This window comes from Natrix helvetica, assembly GCF_964273705.1.
Source record: "Natrix helvetica genome assembly, chromosome: 3".
NCBI lineage: Eukaryota > Metazoa > Chordata > Lepidosauria > Squamata > Natricidae > Natrix > Natrix helvetica.
The window spans coordinates 24,652,020-24,671,502 of record NC_138549.1 but is presented as its reverse complement, the minus strand read 5'-3'; the positions used below and the strand labels follow the sequence as shown (position 1 = coordinate 24,671,502).

The 19,483-nt window shown below is 40.5% G+C and overlaps 1 protein-coding gene across 2 annotated transcripts in view; it reads right to left on the bottom strand.

Annotated features, from left to right (window-relative positions):
• FGF14 (fibroblast growth factor 14) overlaps positions 1 to 19,483 on the bottom strand; it is a 382,025-nt gene that overhangs the window by 97,242 nt on the left and 265,300 nt on the right. For both annotated transcript variants that reach the window (XM_081946764.1, XM_081946763.1), the window contains exon 3: positions 19,007 to 19,110. In XM_081946764.1, coding sequence (XP_081802890.1) covers positions 19,007 to 19,110 — 104 coding nt within the window. The remainder of the gene's footprint in view (positions 1 to 19,006; positions 19,111 to 19,483) is intronic.

Here is a 19,483-nt window from a genome sequence, read left to right as displayed (position 1 = left end):
CTTGGGGTTGCATTTAATTTTCAGTGATGTATAACAAGTTTGTGTGATGACTCCTCCAGACGCTTCCCCAGACGCCTCTCTGGATGTTAGGTCAGAGGAGTATAAGTCAGTCCCGAGCAAGTCAGGAGGGTGGGCAGCCAAGGACTCCAAGATGGGGGCTGAAAGGCCAGGCAACGTGGAGCAGCCCCAGGGAGACCAACCAGAGGAGCAGCTGGATGGGATTGGGACATTGCAGCATGACAACCCTGAAGCTTCAGGCGAGGGGAGCACATAGCTACAGCCAGCCAACAACAAGGAAGAGGAACTGCCTTCTCCACTTGATCCAAGAGCATGTAGGGCAGAGAAAAGGCAGGAGTAGCAGAGATCAGCCCAACTACTTCCGAGGAGGCAGCTGTCCTGGAAGCTGGCTATTTAGAGCAGGGGAAGGAGGGGAACGACGCTGAGAATGTGTCCTTGCTGTGTGTGCTCGTGTGCTAGTGACTCTTCTCTTGGACTTCGGATCGTGTTTCATGGACTCAGGGCTTGTCTCTGCCCTGTGGATTTACTTTCTCTTTGTGGACTTGGCTCTGCTTCTGGGATTTACCCTTTGTTTATGGACTTGTCTTGGCTTTGCAGACTTGCCTTTATTTCATGGGTTAGCTTGACATAGTAGACTTGGCTTGCCTTGAACTCATTGGGGGTGTTTTGTTTGTTGGAGAAAGGAATTTCTGGGAAATGTTATTTCAGAGGTGGAATCTTCAATAAAGACTCAAAATTTGAACGTCTACTCCAATTCCTCAATGTGTACGTGTCTGTGTGAACAGCACAATTTGTATTAAGACCTGCTTCTAGCTCTTTCTACAACTTATTGCACATCTTGGGACAGGTGAAATAAAATACTGTTTTAAATCCAGTAAGGGCTGTTTGCAGACCTCTGATGGAGCTGATAGAAATTTTAATAATAATTTGAATAACAACTTTATAAAAATGTACACATAGAATAAAAAAACAATACAAAAATGGATATTAACATTACAAAAGAAAAAGTGCAGAGATAAATAAATAAATAAAAAAGATATACCTTCACTAGTTTGACATGTGAATCCAAAATAAAAAAAGCTATCCAAGACAACTATTTTAAATTACTTTTTGTGTGTCTTCTTTAATTATTAACACATCAGCCAGTTTCATTTGTAAATCTAATTTTCCATATCATTCTTGTTGCCTGACCTTTTCAGATCCATATGCAAACCAGGCTCAGCCTCTGCTTTAGCCAGTAAAATCTGCTTAACTGAATTTCTTATAAGAGCAGACAATTTTAAGAGTAATTTTTGAGTGCACTGTGTCCAAATATCCTTGAATCTTACCATAATCAAATAATATTGCTGCATTCTATTATGTCTCTTCTCAAATCTTTATTTCTCTGTTTCACTCTAATCAACCTTCAAAGTTCCCTCTTATTATGTCTTCTTTTCTAATCAATAATACTTTCCGATTTTACAGTTAGTTTCAAAATCTTCATTTACAGTTTGTAAAATCTTAAACAACCCAGAGGAAATAGCTCCATAATTAATTTCATAAATTTATTTCAAGTCCATCTGGCCTCTTAGTCCATTTATCAGTGTCCAAAGTCAACATTCTAGACCCCTTTTTCCTAATTTATGAAATAATTTTTTAAAAATCTCTTTTTAAACTCCTTAAACTTGCCTGAAACTTTTTTCATCAATGATAGAAAAAAACTCACCCAGTGCAATAAAACCTCTGGAGATTCTTAACACCCAAAAAGGTGGTTATGAAAGGTAGTATACAAACTCAGTGTCTGTTTCAAGGCACTGAAAAATGGCTTAGGCAAGATCATTTTCTCCCAGTATTCAGGAGTCTCCGACAATTGGCTGTAGCTGCCCGGTTCCAGCTACTTCACCCCGGGCCCTTCCACTCCAGCCTACCCATCATGGTCATCTCTTCTCCATCAATCCTCCCCTGTCATTCCTCCCCACCACTTCTCCCCCACACCTCATCCCAGGCAATTCACTGTGGGACAAATCACTCTGGCCAATTCATGGTGGGCCTTCCCTTTGGACACAGCACAGAGAGGGCTCCAGGGAGAGTGGGCAGCACCTTCAGGTACTCGGGAGGTGCAGGATGGGGTGGTTACTGTGTGGGGCAACCAAATTGTTCCTCCCTGCCATTTGGGTCCTCATTTTACCTTCAGAAGGCTGAGTCAACCTTGAGCTGGTAAGATCAAACTGCCAAACTGTAGGCAGCTGGCAGTCAACAGAAGTAGAACTGCATTCTAACCACTGCACCACCATGGCTCATCATCCTGCCAACCCCAAAGGAAGGGTGCTGGACTCCACCCTGTTTCACCATGCATGCTACCAGCCCACTCCATATATTGATTGTTCTTTCCTCCTTTATTTATAGCAAGGGGTTTCACATTTCATTTCTCCTCAAAGGCAGGAGAGATTACGCCTTCTGCAGTCTGAAGAGGATAGAAAGTCTGATAAAAACGAATGTTGGAAAAGAGTGTGAAAGACATTTTGCCATTTTAATATCACAAATGCATTTCAGGATTGTCAACCATTTATTATTTAAAGTGTGCATATGCATATATATTGATCTCTCTATCATTTATCTCTATATATCCATCCATCCACCCACCTACTGTGTTTCCCCAAAAATAGGACATGTCCTGATTTTTGGGGTGGACCTAAATATAAGCCCTCCCCCCAAAATAAGCCCAGTGGACAACCCCCCTCTCCAGCCGGGCAGAGCACCACTCACCAACCAAGCAGTATCCCAAAGGCATCAAGCCACGCGAGAGCCTGTCTCATCTCCCCCTCTGCTCGTGTGCCTCCCAGTCCTCACCATGTCAATGTGGGTGAAGCTGGTGAGAACCAGGTCCTTGAGAAGCTCACAGCCAATGCTGTGTGGAAGCCATGGCCTGGGCCAACTCTGCCTGCAGGCCCAGGGCTGCGCCACCACTATCCCAGCACTGAGGATGGCTTCCTCTGCGGCTTCCAAACCCAGCTGAAAGCCACTGGAAGCGGAGCAGAGCCGCCTGCTACCAAGTCTTCTGGGAGCCGAGGCAGAGAGTCTTCCAGCTGGAAGCCATTTGAAGTCTTCCAGTTGGAAGCCACTGGAAGCAGAGCAGAGCTGCCTGCTACCAAGTCTTCCGGGAGCCGGGGCAGAGAGTCTTCCAGCAGCTGGAGCAGAACCATAGAGTGGAAAGCACACTCCTAGAGCGGCCAGTGCCAGAAGACTCTCTGCCCTGGCTCTGGAAAACCTGCCAGAAACTGCTCTTTTATGGTCTCCTCACAGGGAGCATCTGTATGGAGCACTTGTGGCCAATCCTGATCCACTTCTTATTCCAGAGAGGAATTCTGACTTCTCTTTTTGCTATGGCCATCAGTTCTGCTCTCCTGGAACTGTCTTCAATCTTTCATTGCTTCCCTGGAAGCCCCTTAAGCAGGTAGAATATTTTTTATTGGTTGCTCTAGGATACAACATTGATCCACAGCAAAATCTTTCTTCCTAAAACTTCCCACGAAGGTATTTCCTGTTCATGTATGCATTTAATTATAGTAAATGATTGTTACAGAAACAACAACCAAACACAGCACTGAGCTTGTAATGGTCTATAAAATGTGTCAAGGCTTTAAAAATGGGAAAGGGAAACAATAATGACAATGAAATATAATAATATAACATATGATAATATACAATTTAAAAATCCAATAAAAGATAACAAAATAGAAAAATGTCTTAATATTATCACTGCAAGATTAGATCATTTTATCCCTTCTAATGGAAATAGCTCAAGCTAGAGAATAAGCAATTCTGTTAGTAATAATACAATACCTGTCTGTGAGTAGGAAATTAACTGCCTGTCTGCCATAACAGATTCAATTTTTTGTTATGAGTGACAAAAGTCCATAAATTGACATAGAAAGAACACTAGAAAATACATGTGGCAACATCTAGATGGATTCTGACCACAAGGATACCATTTTTTAATGCATAAAGTTCTATTGTGTCTCCCATCTAATAGAGTTGAGGTTAAAGAGTTGAATTGACTGCACCCTGTCCAAAGGCTGTGTACTGTGCTGGGAAAACAAAGCTGAATAAGTAGTTTGTAAGGATAAAAGGATTCCAAATTGGAAGTCATCATTGGGTTTGATGGCTATACCACCCAAATATGTTTACTGTGCAATGTCAGAGTCTTTGATGGATTTTAGCCTTAGCTGTCTCTAAAACTAGATCAGAAGAAAGTAGATAAAAATCCCACAATAGCACTGGCTAGCCAATTTTTTTTTCTTTCCACTTTGATGAAACCATCAAGAAGAATTATTGAGGCCATTAGGAAATAGGAGTTTAACCAGTTAGTTGACAAATGTAGACTCTCAGTTCCATGGGAAATATGCCAGTTTCCACATAGATAACACATCTGAAACACAGCATAGGACACAAGGAATGCTTGTAAAAACCTTGACTGAACAATGTCTAAGGGGTTTAAATCATTCTAGACCTCACCTTTGTATTACAAAGAAATTGAGATATAGCTTTAACTTTTAAAAGTTAATGATGGTAGGTGTACATCTATTTGCTTTGGAATAAAAATAGATAATCCCCAGAATAACTAACTATTGTTAGTGTTCACAGATAGGACTATAACAGTGATGGCGAACCTATGGCACGTGTGCCACAGGTGGCATGCGGAGCCATTTGTCAGGGCACGTGAGGCGCTGCCCTGTCACCAGTGCACGTGCGCGTGCTGGCCAGCTGAGTTCACCCTTTTTAAACCCATTTTTCGCCCTCCCCAGGCTCCAAAGGCTTTATAGGAGCCTGGGGAGGGCGAAAACAGCCTCCCCCCCCGGACCCATCCGGAGGCATCAGGGAAGCCTCCGGACAGTCCCTGAAGCCTTCGGAGCGCTCAAAACGATCCTCCGAGCAAACCAGAAGTGACTTCCGGTTTGCTTGGAGCGTCGTTTTAAGCATTCCGAAGGCTTCACGGACCGTCCAGAGGCTTCCCTGATGCCTTCGGAGCGCTCAAAACGACCCTCCGATGAAACCGGAAGTCACTTCTGGTTTGCTCGGAGGATTGTTTTGAGCGCTCCGAAGGCTTCAGGAACTGTCCAGAGGCTTCCCTGATGCCTGCGGAGAGGGTCCGGGGGGTGGGGGAGGCTGTTTTCGCCCTCCCCAGGCTCCTATAAAGCCTCTGGAGCCTGGGGAGGGTGAAAAAAGCATGTAAAAATGGGGGGAGCGCCTGTAGTGTGCGCATGTGCACTAGGGGTCACGCATTGCATTATGGGTGTGGCACACCTGCACACGACCCCCCTGCGCTCCCCCCACTTATGTCACACAAGCCAAAAACGTTCGCCATCGCTGGACTATAACATGGTCTAACCATGTTCTGGAATCTTGAGCAATTACGTGAAGAGGTTTGAAAATTTGAGCTTACTTAATTTTATCATTTTGAATTTGCCATTGATGCTTGTGGCAACTAGCATTAAGTACTTTGATGGGAAACCCTCCCTTCCATCAGAGTTAAAAGACAAATCTGTTCCACTCCCCAGCAGATTGCAATGTCCACAATAAAAGGACCAGTTCTATATAACCAGTGGTGGGATCCTGCCAGTTTAACAACCGGTTCAGTGATGTTCGGTTCGGACACACACACTCTGCACGCATACACAGTTTTAAGAATACTTACCTTTCGCATTACTGCTGGGGAGTAACAGCGGCAATCCGCTGCCTCGTAAATCAGCTGAGAATAGGTCAGTATAGCACAGGGGCAGGCAGTTTGCTCGCAGCTGTTTGTTGGAGCTACCGGTTCGCTCGTATTGGTCTAAACCGGTAGAATCCCACCCCTGTCTATAACATTTAACTCTGTTTTTATGTAATTCACTGCAGATTAAATAAATAAATAAGTAGAAATAGCCATTGATCAATAGATGTGAGAGATAACTTCCTCCAGAGTCTGTTACTTGGAGTAGATTTGCATGTTGTTTATATGCGCATGCCTTCCTATCAATCTAAGCAACAGATAAGGAGCAGGGGTGAGTTCCGGCTGCTGCTACTGCCGGTTTGCTCAGGGGGGCACATGCGCAGTACTAAAAAAATGATTCTGAGCATGCGCAGGAGCCAAAAACAAGATGGCGACATCTACTGCAGCGCTGAGAGAACCAGTTCAGGGGCCAAGTTACTACCTATTCAGCCGAACTGGTCCGAACCGGTAGGAACCCACCTCTAATAAGGAGTGGTGTTGGCCGTTCTTCTCTATTTAAAATTATAAAATAGCCAACTGATCCATTATGAATCTGCCTTCCCACATCATGTAGGAGTTTCTCTTGGCCCAGTCAATCCAGTAATTTCTCTATCCAATGAATGGATTGCATTTTGCCAACTAGCCTTTACATACTCAACACTATGCAACACAATCTTTTAGGTCCCAAACAACCTGCTTGAATACGGTGAAAAGTTAGGTTTAGCATCCATCATTCATTTGGCTGGTAAAGAGTGTTAAGGTCTATCTTCTCCCTTGCAAGTATTTTTGCTCAAGCAATATTTATTGTTATAAATTGGGAAATTTATTCTCCAAATTTATTTGGGATCACCCAAATGGGCCTATGGGTCATTTTAATGTCAAAAGTGGCCCTAATAATGAAGCGCTTTCTTCCTATATTGGCAGTTATTTTTATCCATCAAAAGGGTATCTGCTAATACATCCAAGCAACCCAGAATCAATATGGCAGGCTAGCACTTAATATAGTTTGCCAGGGATTTCTAGCTCAATAAATTAAAGTGTGCAAAAAGCAATCCTGATAGGTTCAAAACAATTCATTTATCATACAATCTATGTAATAACCTACAGTAGTTGCATATAAAGTTGGCTTTGGCCAGATAGAGAGGACCTCCCTTTACAGCTTTCTCTGGATTCTTGCTTCTGCTAGAATAGTGGTTTCCAACATGGGGCCCAGACCCCACAGGGGGGCAATTTGATTTTTAATGGGGCAATTTGAACCTTGTTTAAACCAAGTTAATGGCATTTTAGGCTTCCTCCGCGTGAGTAGAGTTCACTTTTTGAGTAAACTAAGAAATATATGTCGTGGGGGGCGAGGCATCAGGATTTTAGAGATGCTTAGGTGGGGATGGGCAAAAAAATGGTTGGGAACCACTGTGCTAGAATCAATGCCAAGAGAAATGAGGACACCAGAAGACTAACCCTAATTTTAGATGAGTCCTCTTGGCTTTGGGAATGCTTATTATCAACATGAAATCCAGCAAAGGCCATAGCCACAAAGAAAGCTACCATCTCCCCATTATCAATATCCCACTAACATGCTAGAAATATCCCACCAACATGCTATTCAGAAGTGTAATTTGATCAGGATTGTTTATCTGAGAGGGCAGGATTAGTTTACTGTAATTGTTAAGCATTATGGTTAGCCAGGGATGCAGTAGCTCAGTGGTTAAGATGCTGAGTTTGTTGATTAGAAAGGTTGGCAGCTTGGCGGTTTGAATCTCTAGTGCCGCATAACGGAGTGAGTTCCCGTTACTTGTCCCAGCTTCTGCCGACCTAGCAGTTTGACACCATGTAAAAATGCAAATAAAAAAATAGGAACCACCTTTGGTGGGAGGGTAACAGAGTTCAGTGCACCTTTGGTGTTTAGTCATGCTGGCCACATGACCATGGAGACGTCTTCGGATAGTTCTGGCTCTTTGGTTTTGAAATGGAGATGAGCACCGCCACTTAGAGTCAGGAATGACTAGCACATATGTGCAAGGGGAACCTTTAGCTTTACCTTTAAGCATTATAGATTGCGTAACTATCTACATGTCAGAAATCAGCTAATTGCCTAGAAAAACGCTGTATAAACTACATATATAGTGAAAGAATGAATAATAAAATGGCCTAAAAGCTTTATCTACAATATACAAATGGAGCAATGGGAAGATATCTGGTTGAAAGGGTTGAAATTTACTTTATGCTCTATACATAGAACATAAAGATTTTTTTTATAAAATGATGTATTATTGGTATTTGTTTCCAGGGAAACTGTCAAGAATAAATGAAATCTTTGCTAGACTGGTATACAACATGAAGGGACATTTTACCATGTTTGGTGAACATGCAAAAAAAGCTTTAAAAATTGATACAAATCAGGGGTGGGTTCCAGCTGCCACTATTGCTGGTTCGCTCAGGGACGCACGCATGCACAAAAATTGCTCTGGGCATGCACAGAAGGCAAAAACAAGATGGCAGCACCATTTCAGCTCAGGGGTGTGGCAGGCCTGGGTCACTGCCAGTTCCAGTGACCCAGGCTGCCAAGTTACTACCGGTTGGGCCGAACCACTCCAAACCGATAGGAATCCACCTCTGATACAAATACATACATTAATGCAGAAGATGTTAAAGGTAAAAAGACAACTGAAACCAGAGACTTCAAGGACGGAAAGGTTCGACATCCCCCACAATGGGGGAATGTCTGATGAATATGATGGAACTTGCAGAGACAGCTAAACTAACTTCTTAGATTAGAGAAAACAACAGCATCTACATTTTTGGTTGCCTGGAAACCCCTTACAGACATACTGTGTTGAACAGGGGGGGAAAGCACTTACGATTTGTGGGTTTGATGATTAGGAAAAACTGGATAATAAAAGGGTGAGCTGTTTTTGTAATCACAGAGTAAAATTGTAAATGTACTTATATTTATTGAAGAAGAAATCAGAAGCTTTCTATTTCTTTGTTCTCTCTGCACCTTTTCATCGTCTTTTCTGCCTTTTTATTACTTCTTTCGCTCTTTTTTTTTACTTTGTGTTAGCTTCTACATTCTTTATAAAACCTTTAATAAAATACACACGCACACCTGCATACAAACACACCTTCCCTGCCGGTTCGCAAAAATGCACGCTTCGCTCAAACGTGTCTCATTTGTGCATGCACACCGCCTTCTGCACATGTGCAGTGCTTGCGCATTACGTCGAGGGTGGGGAGGGCAGAGCCTCCTGCAGCCACCAGTACCAGTTCATTGGCTGAACTGGCTGAATACCACCTCTGAAACACACCCATATATACCCCAATAAAATTGGGGACAATTATTTCAAGACCTTAGGATTGCAAATCTTTAAGAATATTATAATGTTTATTAAAATGTCCCCCCCGCTTTTTTTTTTTTTCAAAACCTGTTTCTTGTTTAGCTAAAATAATTGACTATAGTGATGCACTGTCTAATTCCATTTAGAAACCAACGACCAAGGAAATGATTGGAGGTTTCATCCTAAAACGAAATCATGATTGCAATTTTTTTTTTGAAGGATCAGTTAACTAAGAAGAGTCATGTTATTCTTATAAATATTCACTCACCTCCACCTACAGATTGCTACAGCTATAATTACAAATTGAAGAGTTTGATGCCAGTTCATGAGATCAACTCTTCAGATTTCAGGCAGAGGCCATTTTCAGCTTTATTGTTTGACTTTTTTTTTTTGAACTGGAGATGTTAAAGACCTGAATCTGGAGTGTTTCCATGTGCAAATAATGAGCCACTGGTCCCAAACAATGGTTGCTCCACATCCCTAGTGTTGTATTAAAAACATAACCAAAATCTAAGTAACTGGGATAAACTGTTCTAAGATAATAAACATAGTTAATTTGATATCAGTATTAATACTATTCAATTATAACTTAGCTTTCAGATAAAAAAGATTTTATACAGATGAGGCAACATGACTGATTTAGAGCAGGGGTGTCAAACTGACAGCCGGCGGGCCAGATGAGTTATGCACAGGCCATGCTCACCCCAGCTCCATGAAGGGAAAAAACATTGTGAAACCTCATGTGACAGCAATGTAATGCCACGAGTTTGACACCCATGACTTAGAGACAGAGATGGTGATAGAAGGTTATATTCTGAGAAATCCTGGACTAAAACAATTAATTGCATGGCTCTTTTTCCTGTGACTAAAAGCATATTTTTTTTAAAAAAATAAAGAAGCATTCAGAATCTTAAATAAAAGATTCACATTGTGATGAAATATTCTCTGACTTTGATTTAAATATAATAGAATGTCGCCGGTAAAATATTGATTACTTTTAATCTCATTTCTTTGCCTTTTGCATAATTCCCAGCCGTATGAATTTCTCTCAAGGAAAGAAATGTTATTTTTCTTAAGATAACTTTAAATGGAAGCTATAAATATTGATGCCAGGGTTAGCTATGTGACAATATGGATAATAAAAATATCCTATGCAAAAAATGCTCAGAACTTAGAAGTAGTTTGATGATGATATAGTCATTTGCTAACTCAATACTTACTAAGAGCTGATATTCCTTTAGTAAATATTTCTAATGGATTATAAAGTGTCTTCGTGTATGCATTGCAAGCTGTGTATATGAAGAGAGAGCAAGCCATTTTCCACGTAATTCCACACTGTTTATATCTGCTTCAACATTTTATTTGGGTTTTTAAAAAAGAGATCTCTTCCCAGTTATTCAAGAATCACATAGCCAGGACAAAGGACACAATGCAGTAATATTGTAAATCACATTTAGCTATGTGATTTCAAGAAGCTATTTACCCTCCACTGATCCTCTGAAATTCTTATATCTGGTGCTTATTGCTGACATGAAATAAATGCTTTAGTTGGAGCTCAGAGACTTGGGTACAGATTTTTCTGCTTTCTTTGAAAAGAGGAGATTCATTTACAAAAGATCTTTTAGTTTTTATACTAAATGTCATTTTCTTATATATTAGGAATTCAATTCCTGTTCAATTTTCAACAATATATCTTCCAAATAAAACCATTATAAATGTTTATTTGTCACTGCATAGACTTTGTACATAATTAGCTTTCAGTCCTGCCTGCCCTAACTGGCATGAAGTATGTTTTGATTTTTTTCCCCCATTCTCATTGCTCTTAGGTGTTGTTGTTGTTTTGCTCCTTGTCAAAGGAACAAGAAAGGGCCACCAGAAAAGCTGACTGGTGCGCATGCATGCACCGGAACATGGAAGTTCATTTCCCCGCATGCACATGCCCACTTGGTAGCTTCTCTTCCGGGGCGCATCCCCGATAAGCATGCACACTCCCTTTTTGGCACTCGGTGCCGAAAAGGTTCGCCATCACTGATCTAACGCGTGGATGTCAAACTCGATTACATCACCTGACATCACGTAATGTATCGCGACATTTTTTGCCTTTGTGGAGCCAGAGTGGCTGTGGCTTGTGCTTGATGCATCCGGCATGCAGGCTGCCAGTTTGAAACCTCTGATCTAGTGTGTAGAATCAAGGGAAATTCGGAATAGTTAATAGTTTCCACCCACTTGAATGGGTGGCATCCAAGATTGACAGAAATACAAAAGGGGTGGGGCCTGCATCAATGATGCACTCTCAGCCAGCTTGCTGATTTTGACCCCTCCGCAAATCTCCTCCAATGGATACTGCTGGAACCTCCAGAGATAGAGTAGATGTATAGAAATCAGAGGAAGAGATACGAAATTTAAAAGCTAAAAGGGTGAGTGTGTCAGCTGTGTTGAACAAGAGAAACCCAAGTCTTACTACCTATTCATTCACCTGAAAGTGACGGTCCCAAGAATAACTTGAAGAGCTGGTTCTTACCACAAGCGCTGATACAAGAATGAGGTTGGAGACCAGGACAGTTGAAAATGAATTGTGGGGAGGTGTTGCTTTGGGGCATTAAGAATTTTTATTGTGGTTCTTATAGTTTTTGTTTTTATCGTTGTTCCGTCAGCCACCCAGAGTTATGATACACAAGTTGGGTGTTTATATAAGTCTGTTATATAAGTTTTTAAAATAAATACATATTAAATCCTGGTTTGTTCACCTATGTAGCACTGGTGGGTTCCGGATCCCGTTTCAACCGGTACGGTTGGAACGGGCCTGGTGGTGTCCACATAGACGCCCGCAGTGCGCACATGCATCTTAGCGCCTCTATGAGCCTCCATGACACTCCAACTGCTCAGCGGAGCATCGTGCAGGCGTTGTACGCACCATGTGTGTGTGTGGTAGTACCGAAGCCTTAAAAGACCGGTAAGGAGCTCGAGCGGGCAGGTGGGCCCTCCAGAGCACTGTACCAGAACGGTATCAGGTGCTCCAGGAAGGCTCCGGTACGCCCATAAAGGGGCGTACCGCCTGCAACCCACCACTGCTATGTAGCTAAAGATGACTTGAACTTGCCCTGTTAACATATCCAATAATAGAAATTCACTAAAACTCCCCTGAACCTTGGCCTTGAATTCCAAAAAGTGATTGGAACTGTATTTTAAAACCCAGGCTTAAGCAAAGAAATATTAAATAACCGCTTAAAAAAAGAACTCCATTGATTTGATTCTAGCTTATATTAATTGATCTATGAAAATGAAAATGACATTTCTTTCAAAGAGCATTATTTCATCATTTCTAGCACTAAGTTCTTTCAAGTTATGATCATCCACCCCTGAGGAGTAAATGGGAAATCATGTGTGAACAATAAAAGACAGTTCTCTTTCAGAATATTTCCTTTAAACTGTACACAGATTTAAAAAGCAAATATGCTCATTAATGTGAAGATCAAGATTCTGAGCTAATAATGTTTTTAGGACTTAAGCAATAATCACAAATGTTTCATGCCTTGAACTTTCATATGATGCTCTTCTTTTTTCATTTTCATTTTCATTTCGTTATACAGAAACATCTATCTGTAGCAAAATAAATGATGAAGGAAATTTTGTAAAAGGCATCATAATGATATTATACAAAAAGACTGTAATATGATCCATGAAGATTTATGGCACATTTCAATCATTACTGTTCTTTTATGAATTATGGCTCCAAGTATTTAATTTCTGAAGATCCAGAATATTTATCTGTGTGTGTGTGTGTGTGTGTGTGTGTGTGTGTGTGTGTGTGTGTGTAAGCTATTTATGCACCAAAGACAAATTCCTCGTGTGTCCAATCACACTTGGCCAATAAAGAATTCTATTCTATTCTATTCTATTCTATTCTATTCTATTTGTTTTACATTAATTGTATTCTATCCATTTCATCAGACTCTGGAAAGCTCACAAAAATGACACTCCAATACTACAAAACTCCTGTTCCCATAACTTTTAACTAGGTGAAATGGTGTATCATATGGCAACAATTTTTGAACCAAGATACCTCAAATGGGCTAACTTACAGAATGAGTCCAAATTTGGAACCCGTGACTCCCATGGAATTGAAATGTGACAAACTTTATAAAACTCTTCATGATATAGAGATTATCATAGCACAATTTATGACATAATGTCATAAAACATTTCCTGCATTTGACTGGGCAATGCAGTTCAGCATGAGCTATTTTCAAGGCAGATACTTCTCTGAATATATCCCAACTTTTCTAGTAAGGCAGTACATTAGAAGTTCTGTCATTGTTGAAAGCATGGGGAATCTGTTAAGGAAATAGCTATGAAAGGATAATCTTAATTGCTGAAAATGTAGCTTAAATTCCCAGGAAAAATAGTGATCACTGTTCTTTTAGCCTATTGTCCAGAGGCTCAAAAGAGAATAAGAATAAGAAGAATAAGAAGAATAAGAAGAATAAGAAGAATAAGAAGAATAAGAAGAAGAAGAAGAAGAAGAGGAGGAGGAGGAGGAGGAGGAGGAGGAGGCTCAAGAGAGAAGAAGAAGAAGAAGAAGAAGAAGAAGAAGAAGAAGAAGAAGAAGAAGAAGAAGAAGAAGAAGAAGAAGAAGAAGAAGAAGAAGAAGAAGAAGAAGAAGAAGAAGAAGAAAATTGTCATCTGCTTTAAGAATGTTATTAAAGAGAGTGCCATTTTCACTATGGAGTAGACAATTTCATAGGCTTGGCACTTCCATGGGCATATAGAAAAAGGTCTTCTCCATATTGCTGATTCTATGTTGCTGGGGAGAGGGAATTTACCAAGAATGTTTCCTGTGGGGTGCAGAAGAATGGAGAATCTACTTTGAGGAGGCATAGATCTTATGATCTATGGATCATAAGAATAAAGCACTTGAGCCAGATAGGCTGTCATACAATTGAGGCCTCCCTGAAAATCCTCCAATAGCCAAAACAACCCCCACAAGATGGATATGATAATGCTGAATTAGGACTATCCGTTCAACAATCAGGTATCTGCATTTTGAATTTGTCCAGTTTCAGGTAGTCTTTGAAGGCAGTCTCTTGAAAACTGCATTATTTATTTAAAGCATTTAAAAATATTTATTATTGATGAAACCTCACTCCAGATGACCTTCAGACCTGACAAATGACCTTCTATGCTACTGCTTTAGTTCATCGCCATCAAAAAAATACATAGCGGCTGCTAATGGATATGATACTGTGTTTCCCCGAAAATACGACCTGTCCTGAAACTAAAGCCTTGCCACATTTTTCGTGTGGGCAAAAATATAAGCCCACCCCCGAAAATAAACCCCCTGGACCCCCCCCCTCCAGCCAGGTAGAGCACTGATCATTGACATAGTGGTATCCTGAAGGCGCCAAGCCGCAGGAGCCAGGGGGGAGAAAGGCGCTCACATTGCTTGCTCACATTGCTCCATGCACTGACCTAGCGGGTATCCCTGATGTGCCATGCTGCGGGAGCTGGGGAGCGGGCAGAGTGCCACATGGCTTGGCGCCTTAGTGATACCCCCTAGGTCAGTGAATGGCGCTCTGCCCGGCTGGAGAGGGGGGTTGCCGGGCTGTTGCTCGTGAGCTTGGTCACCTCATGGCTGCTTCGCCCCTGAGGTTGTGCCCGGCTCTTCAGGAGCCACTTCGCAAGGGAGCAGCTGCCTGGCAACCCCAGAACAATAAGCCCTCCTCTATAATAAGCCCAAGGCCATATTTTGTAAATAAAAAGAAAATAAGACCCTGTCATATTTTGGGAAAAACACGGTATTCTACCTACGCATTCATACTCGACTCTGAATAGCAAATGTGACATCCAAAACATTAGAACAATATTATTTGAAACCACAATGGCACCAATTGATGGCAAAACAAATCTTAGTTTATAACATGTATTCAATCTGTCAATTCAATGTTCAACTCTGTTTTGACAGGTTTTATCTGACTGGTCTTGCCACAACACATTTTTATATTTATAGTGTGATTCTTGAAAGCAAGAATCTTTTTAGCATTTATTTAGTGGCTTTACCTTACTGAGATACTATATTTGAGCCATTCTTTCTAAGAAATGCAGGTCAGATTGATAACCATCTTAAAAATGCCCAAGAGTATATACAAAGAGAATAGTACATATACTGTATTTTTCAGAGAATAAGACGCTCCGGAGTTTTGGGGGAGGAAAATAAGAAGAAAAAAAGTTCTGCCTCTGCCTACCAGCATCCATGGTATACAGCTGGTTAGCTTCCTGTCAGTGTGTGAGATAGTTCATGACTTGGACCACATGGTAACAAGGTCAGCCAATGAATAGGCATAGCAACAAAGTCAGCCAATGAGGATTATTTGGACTCTGAAACAGTATTGCTGTGTCAGCAACAAGGAGACAGGAAGGAGCCTGGCTTAGCTGAGAACTGAAAGTGAAACTGCTTGTGTTTTGCTTGTATTTACTGCTACCTTGGAAAATCTGCTTTTGGTATTGTATTGTATATTATTATTATTATTTTGAATCCTGCTTACTTGTGTGTGCTTTCTGAATGTGATTGCTGCTGCAAACTCTGACCAGCCAGTTCAACTTCAGTACTTATTGCAGCCTGATTCAGCACAGCTGATTGGCGGGTGGATCAAACTGCTGGAATACCCCCAATCAGCTGTTCCAGGCTGCAGGGATTGCCACAGACCATCACTGCCTTCATGCCTCACGTTTTTGGCCTCTGATGGGAGTGGGTGGGGCTACATTCGATGTATGACACACCCAAATTTTCACCCTCTTTTAGGGGGTGAAAGTGTGTCTTATACTCCAAAAAATACGGTGAATACAAACATGCATGCATATTGACCAACATGTAGACCTGCAAATACTATTGAAAGAAACAAAGACGCCAATGGTGAGTCAACTGAGATAATATATATTTTATGTTTCACTTCCTTTGTGCCATACATAGTGTTGCACAAAAAATATAGACGCTACATATGTCATGCTTCTGTATATAATACAGAGATGCTGTACAAGATTAATTTTTGCCCTGATGAGAATTAAGTGATTAGAACATTTCCTTCTAATTCTTTGGGAACATCCTCATCTATGCCAAACAAATGAATATGAAGGCTAACAGGAGCTTCATACTATTTTTAACATTCCTTTAAATAAAATAAATCATTACAGTAGCAACTCATTGTATATTTTTAGGCAGGACATTGAGAAAGCATAAGGCACTATCAAATATCTCTTCTAATAGCTTATATTCTTTAAAGTATATATTATGTGCTAGGAAACGGCAGTGCTGAAAACTGGTGTTTGTGTCTATATCATTAAACAGAGGAGATATAAGCATATATCATATATCATATAAAAGCATCTACAGTGCAGTGTAGGAACCCATTAAACAGAAAAGTCCCGTGAGCATACAACTTTAATTAGATTAACAATTATACGTTGCCATGTTCATACTTGGCCACAGGCAACCTCATCTCAAAATTAAACAACTATAGTTCATTGGTAGAGATGTACATACACTTGTACCTCAGTATTCATCGTTAATTGGTTCCGGGAGACACAACAAGTATTTAAAACGAGTACCAAACAAACCAACTGACTAATACAGGAGCCTCTGTTTAGGCTGGAAAGTCATGAGACAGCTGACATTAACAAGTTCTGGCTTGCACATCGAATATCAAACAAATGACAAGTACCGGGACAACATTTTCACATCAAAATGAGTTGAGTATCAAATTTGGTGAATTTCAAAGCAGTTGAGTACCAAGGTGGAACTGTTATCTACATAATTAAACAGAAATTAAGGATAGAATCTAGTCAGTATCATTGATTTCTGCCGACCCAATGGAAAAAGGTGAATAGAAATGTCTTCCTCCTGCTTTCTCTCTGACATTTGGGCAGCATATAAGAGAACCTGGCCGAAGAAGACAAGGAGAGAGTCCCATAGCATTAGTGGAAATCCGATACCACAATGCTAGGCCCCTTGTTAAACAAGTGTGTCTTTGATTTCAGCATTGTCAGGGGTGTCCACAGATATCAAGTTAAATATTTGTAATATTAAGCCTGCTTTGGTTATCTCAATCTGATTTAGATACAGGGTCTTATTTTCTTTTGACCCCCGAAATAAGCACTTGGCCTTATTTTCAGGGAGGTCTTATTATTTTTGAGGTGCAGGAGACGGCGAGCGTGGTCACCTCCTGGCTGCTGCTGTGCTGCAATATTTTTGGGGAGGGCTTATTTTCAGGGGAGGGCTTATTTTAGTGCATGCGCTCAAAAGCCCGATTGGGCTTATTATCCCAGGAGGTCTTATTTTCAGGGAAACGGTAGTAAATTGGGGCTGAAGGTGCAACCCTACTAGTTTTCCTAAACCTCTCTGTGAAGTTTGTGTCTTGGAGACATTGTTTTGCAATGGTTCTGATCATTTTTGTCAAGACATGCCCAGAAGGTGTTCTGGAGGAACACTATTCAACAACTTGATTGCTGATTTATAGTATTTTTCAGAGATCTGTCTTGCCCTGTCTACTGGTACATGAAACTGCTAAGAACTTCAGAGTAGGTTACAAATAGAAGAGTGATGAGATTAGCTCTACTCTTCTCTTGTCATCAAACCCCAAAGCAGCAATTAGTACTTCTGCATACTGATTAATTTTGATAATGGGGCTGGATGAAAATAAGCTAAAATTAAATGCCAATAAGAAGAGGTAAGAGAAAACTAGACTTGGAGGTTGAGGTGAAGTATATCTGGCATCGGCTTGACATCCCTGGAAAGAGCATATTTGCAGTTTAGGAGTGTCCCTTGGTGTTCAGCTGTTATCAGATTTGCTAGTAATGATGAGTGCATTTGCATACGTATCGCTAATGTGCCAACTGTGACCTTTCCTGAGCCAATCAGACTTAGTGTCAATTATCCATGCCTTGATTATAACATCTTGATATCAGGATTATCCTAAAAGTGCTCTAACATGGCAACTACAATGGTAATGCTGCCAAATGATGTGAGAATCAACAGAGAATATGATACAATGAAAGATCTGTATCGTCAGTTATTTGCTGTTTAATTTAAGGTGCTGGTGTTGACTTTTAAAAGTCTGTAAGTCTTGCACTTCAACGATGACCTCAGAACAAAATGGTCCCATTCTTATCTAGCTAATAATATATGGAAGAAAACCCTCTCTTCTATTGCTTCTTAGTCCCAATCTCCCAGGATTAAAAAAACCCCACATATTTATGGCCTATCAACTTCAAACTGTTAATTGATTAATGATACTGATTTGAATGATCTCAATTCTACTAATCATATACTTCTTTTGAAATTATTGTAAGTAGTCTTGAATGTTTATATAAACAGAAAGGTAGGGTGTACAGCTACTAGTCAATAAAATAAATAAAACCTCCTATTCTGTTTCAAAGAGGCGAAGGTACAGCATACAATATACATCTAACAGGCATACCAATGTAATAAATCACATTAAATAGTCTGCATGTTTTGTATTTAAAAATTACCCTTTCACCATATTTCCAAACTGAAAACTATGCAATTATTAATCATTTATTCTGCTGAAAATACTGAAATCACCCTATGTACTGAGATACATTAGAATTTCAGTAGAAGAAATAATCATGTGAATATACTGTATCTCTTCCACTGAAAACCATGTTATTCCAATATAGTTTAGTTTCCCTTAATTTGCCTCCTGTGTATAAACACAGATTTTCTTATCGAAGTCATGACTTTCCATTTTTTACCTGATTAAATTAATAAAGCAGAATAATAAAATATCAAACTTTTAAAATAAAAAAATGCATCATTTGAAATTATTTTGACTTTCCTGTAAGAATCCCAAAACGATTTTCTATGACTGAATTGGATTTACTTTATGAATAACAACTATGATGCACTACTTACTGATGTATAAAGGAATCCTTCTCCATTTAGGGCTATATACAAGCCGGTTTTTACACCCTGGATAGCAACAACTCGAAGTCCCACTGGTATGAGGTTGAACAATGCTGTAAAAATAAAGAAGATCTATCACAGGGAAGCAAAGACAGGGGAGCAAAGACATGAATGGAATAATATTGCTGACATAATAAGCATAGCTTATAACATTTTAGATACACGATTTATCATGGGAGATAAAATAGATAATCACTGAAATTCCATTTACAGTAATGGGAGCAGGGTTCATAAAACCTGCAACACCAACTGGAGGCCACTCTTCTGAACTTAACGTGAAGATCACCACCCCCTCCCCTGTGATGGTGAACCGGTGGCACGCATGCCATAGGTGGCACGCGGGGCCCTCTCTGGAGGCACGTGAGCCATCACCCCAGCTCAGCTGCACCGTGCATGCACATGCGCCTCCTGCCAACCAACTGATTT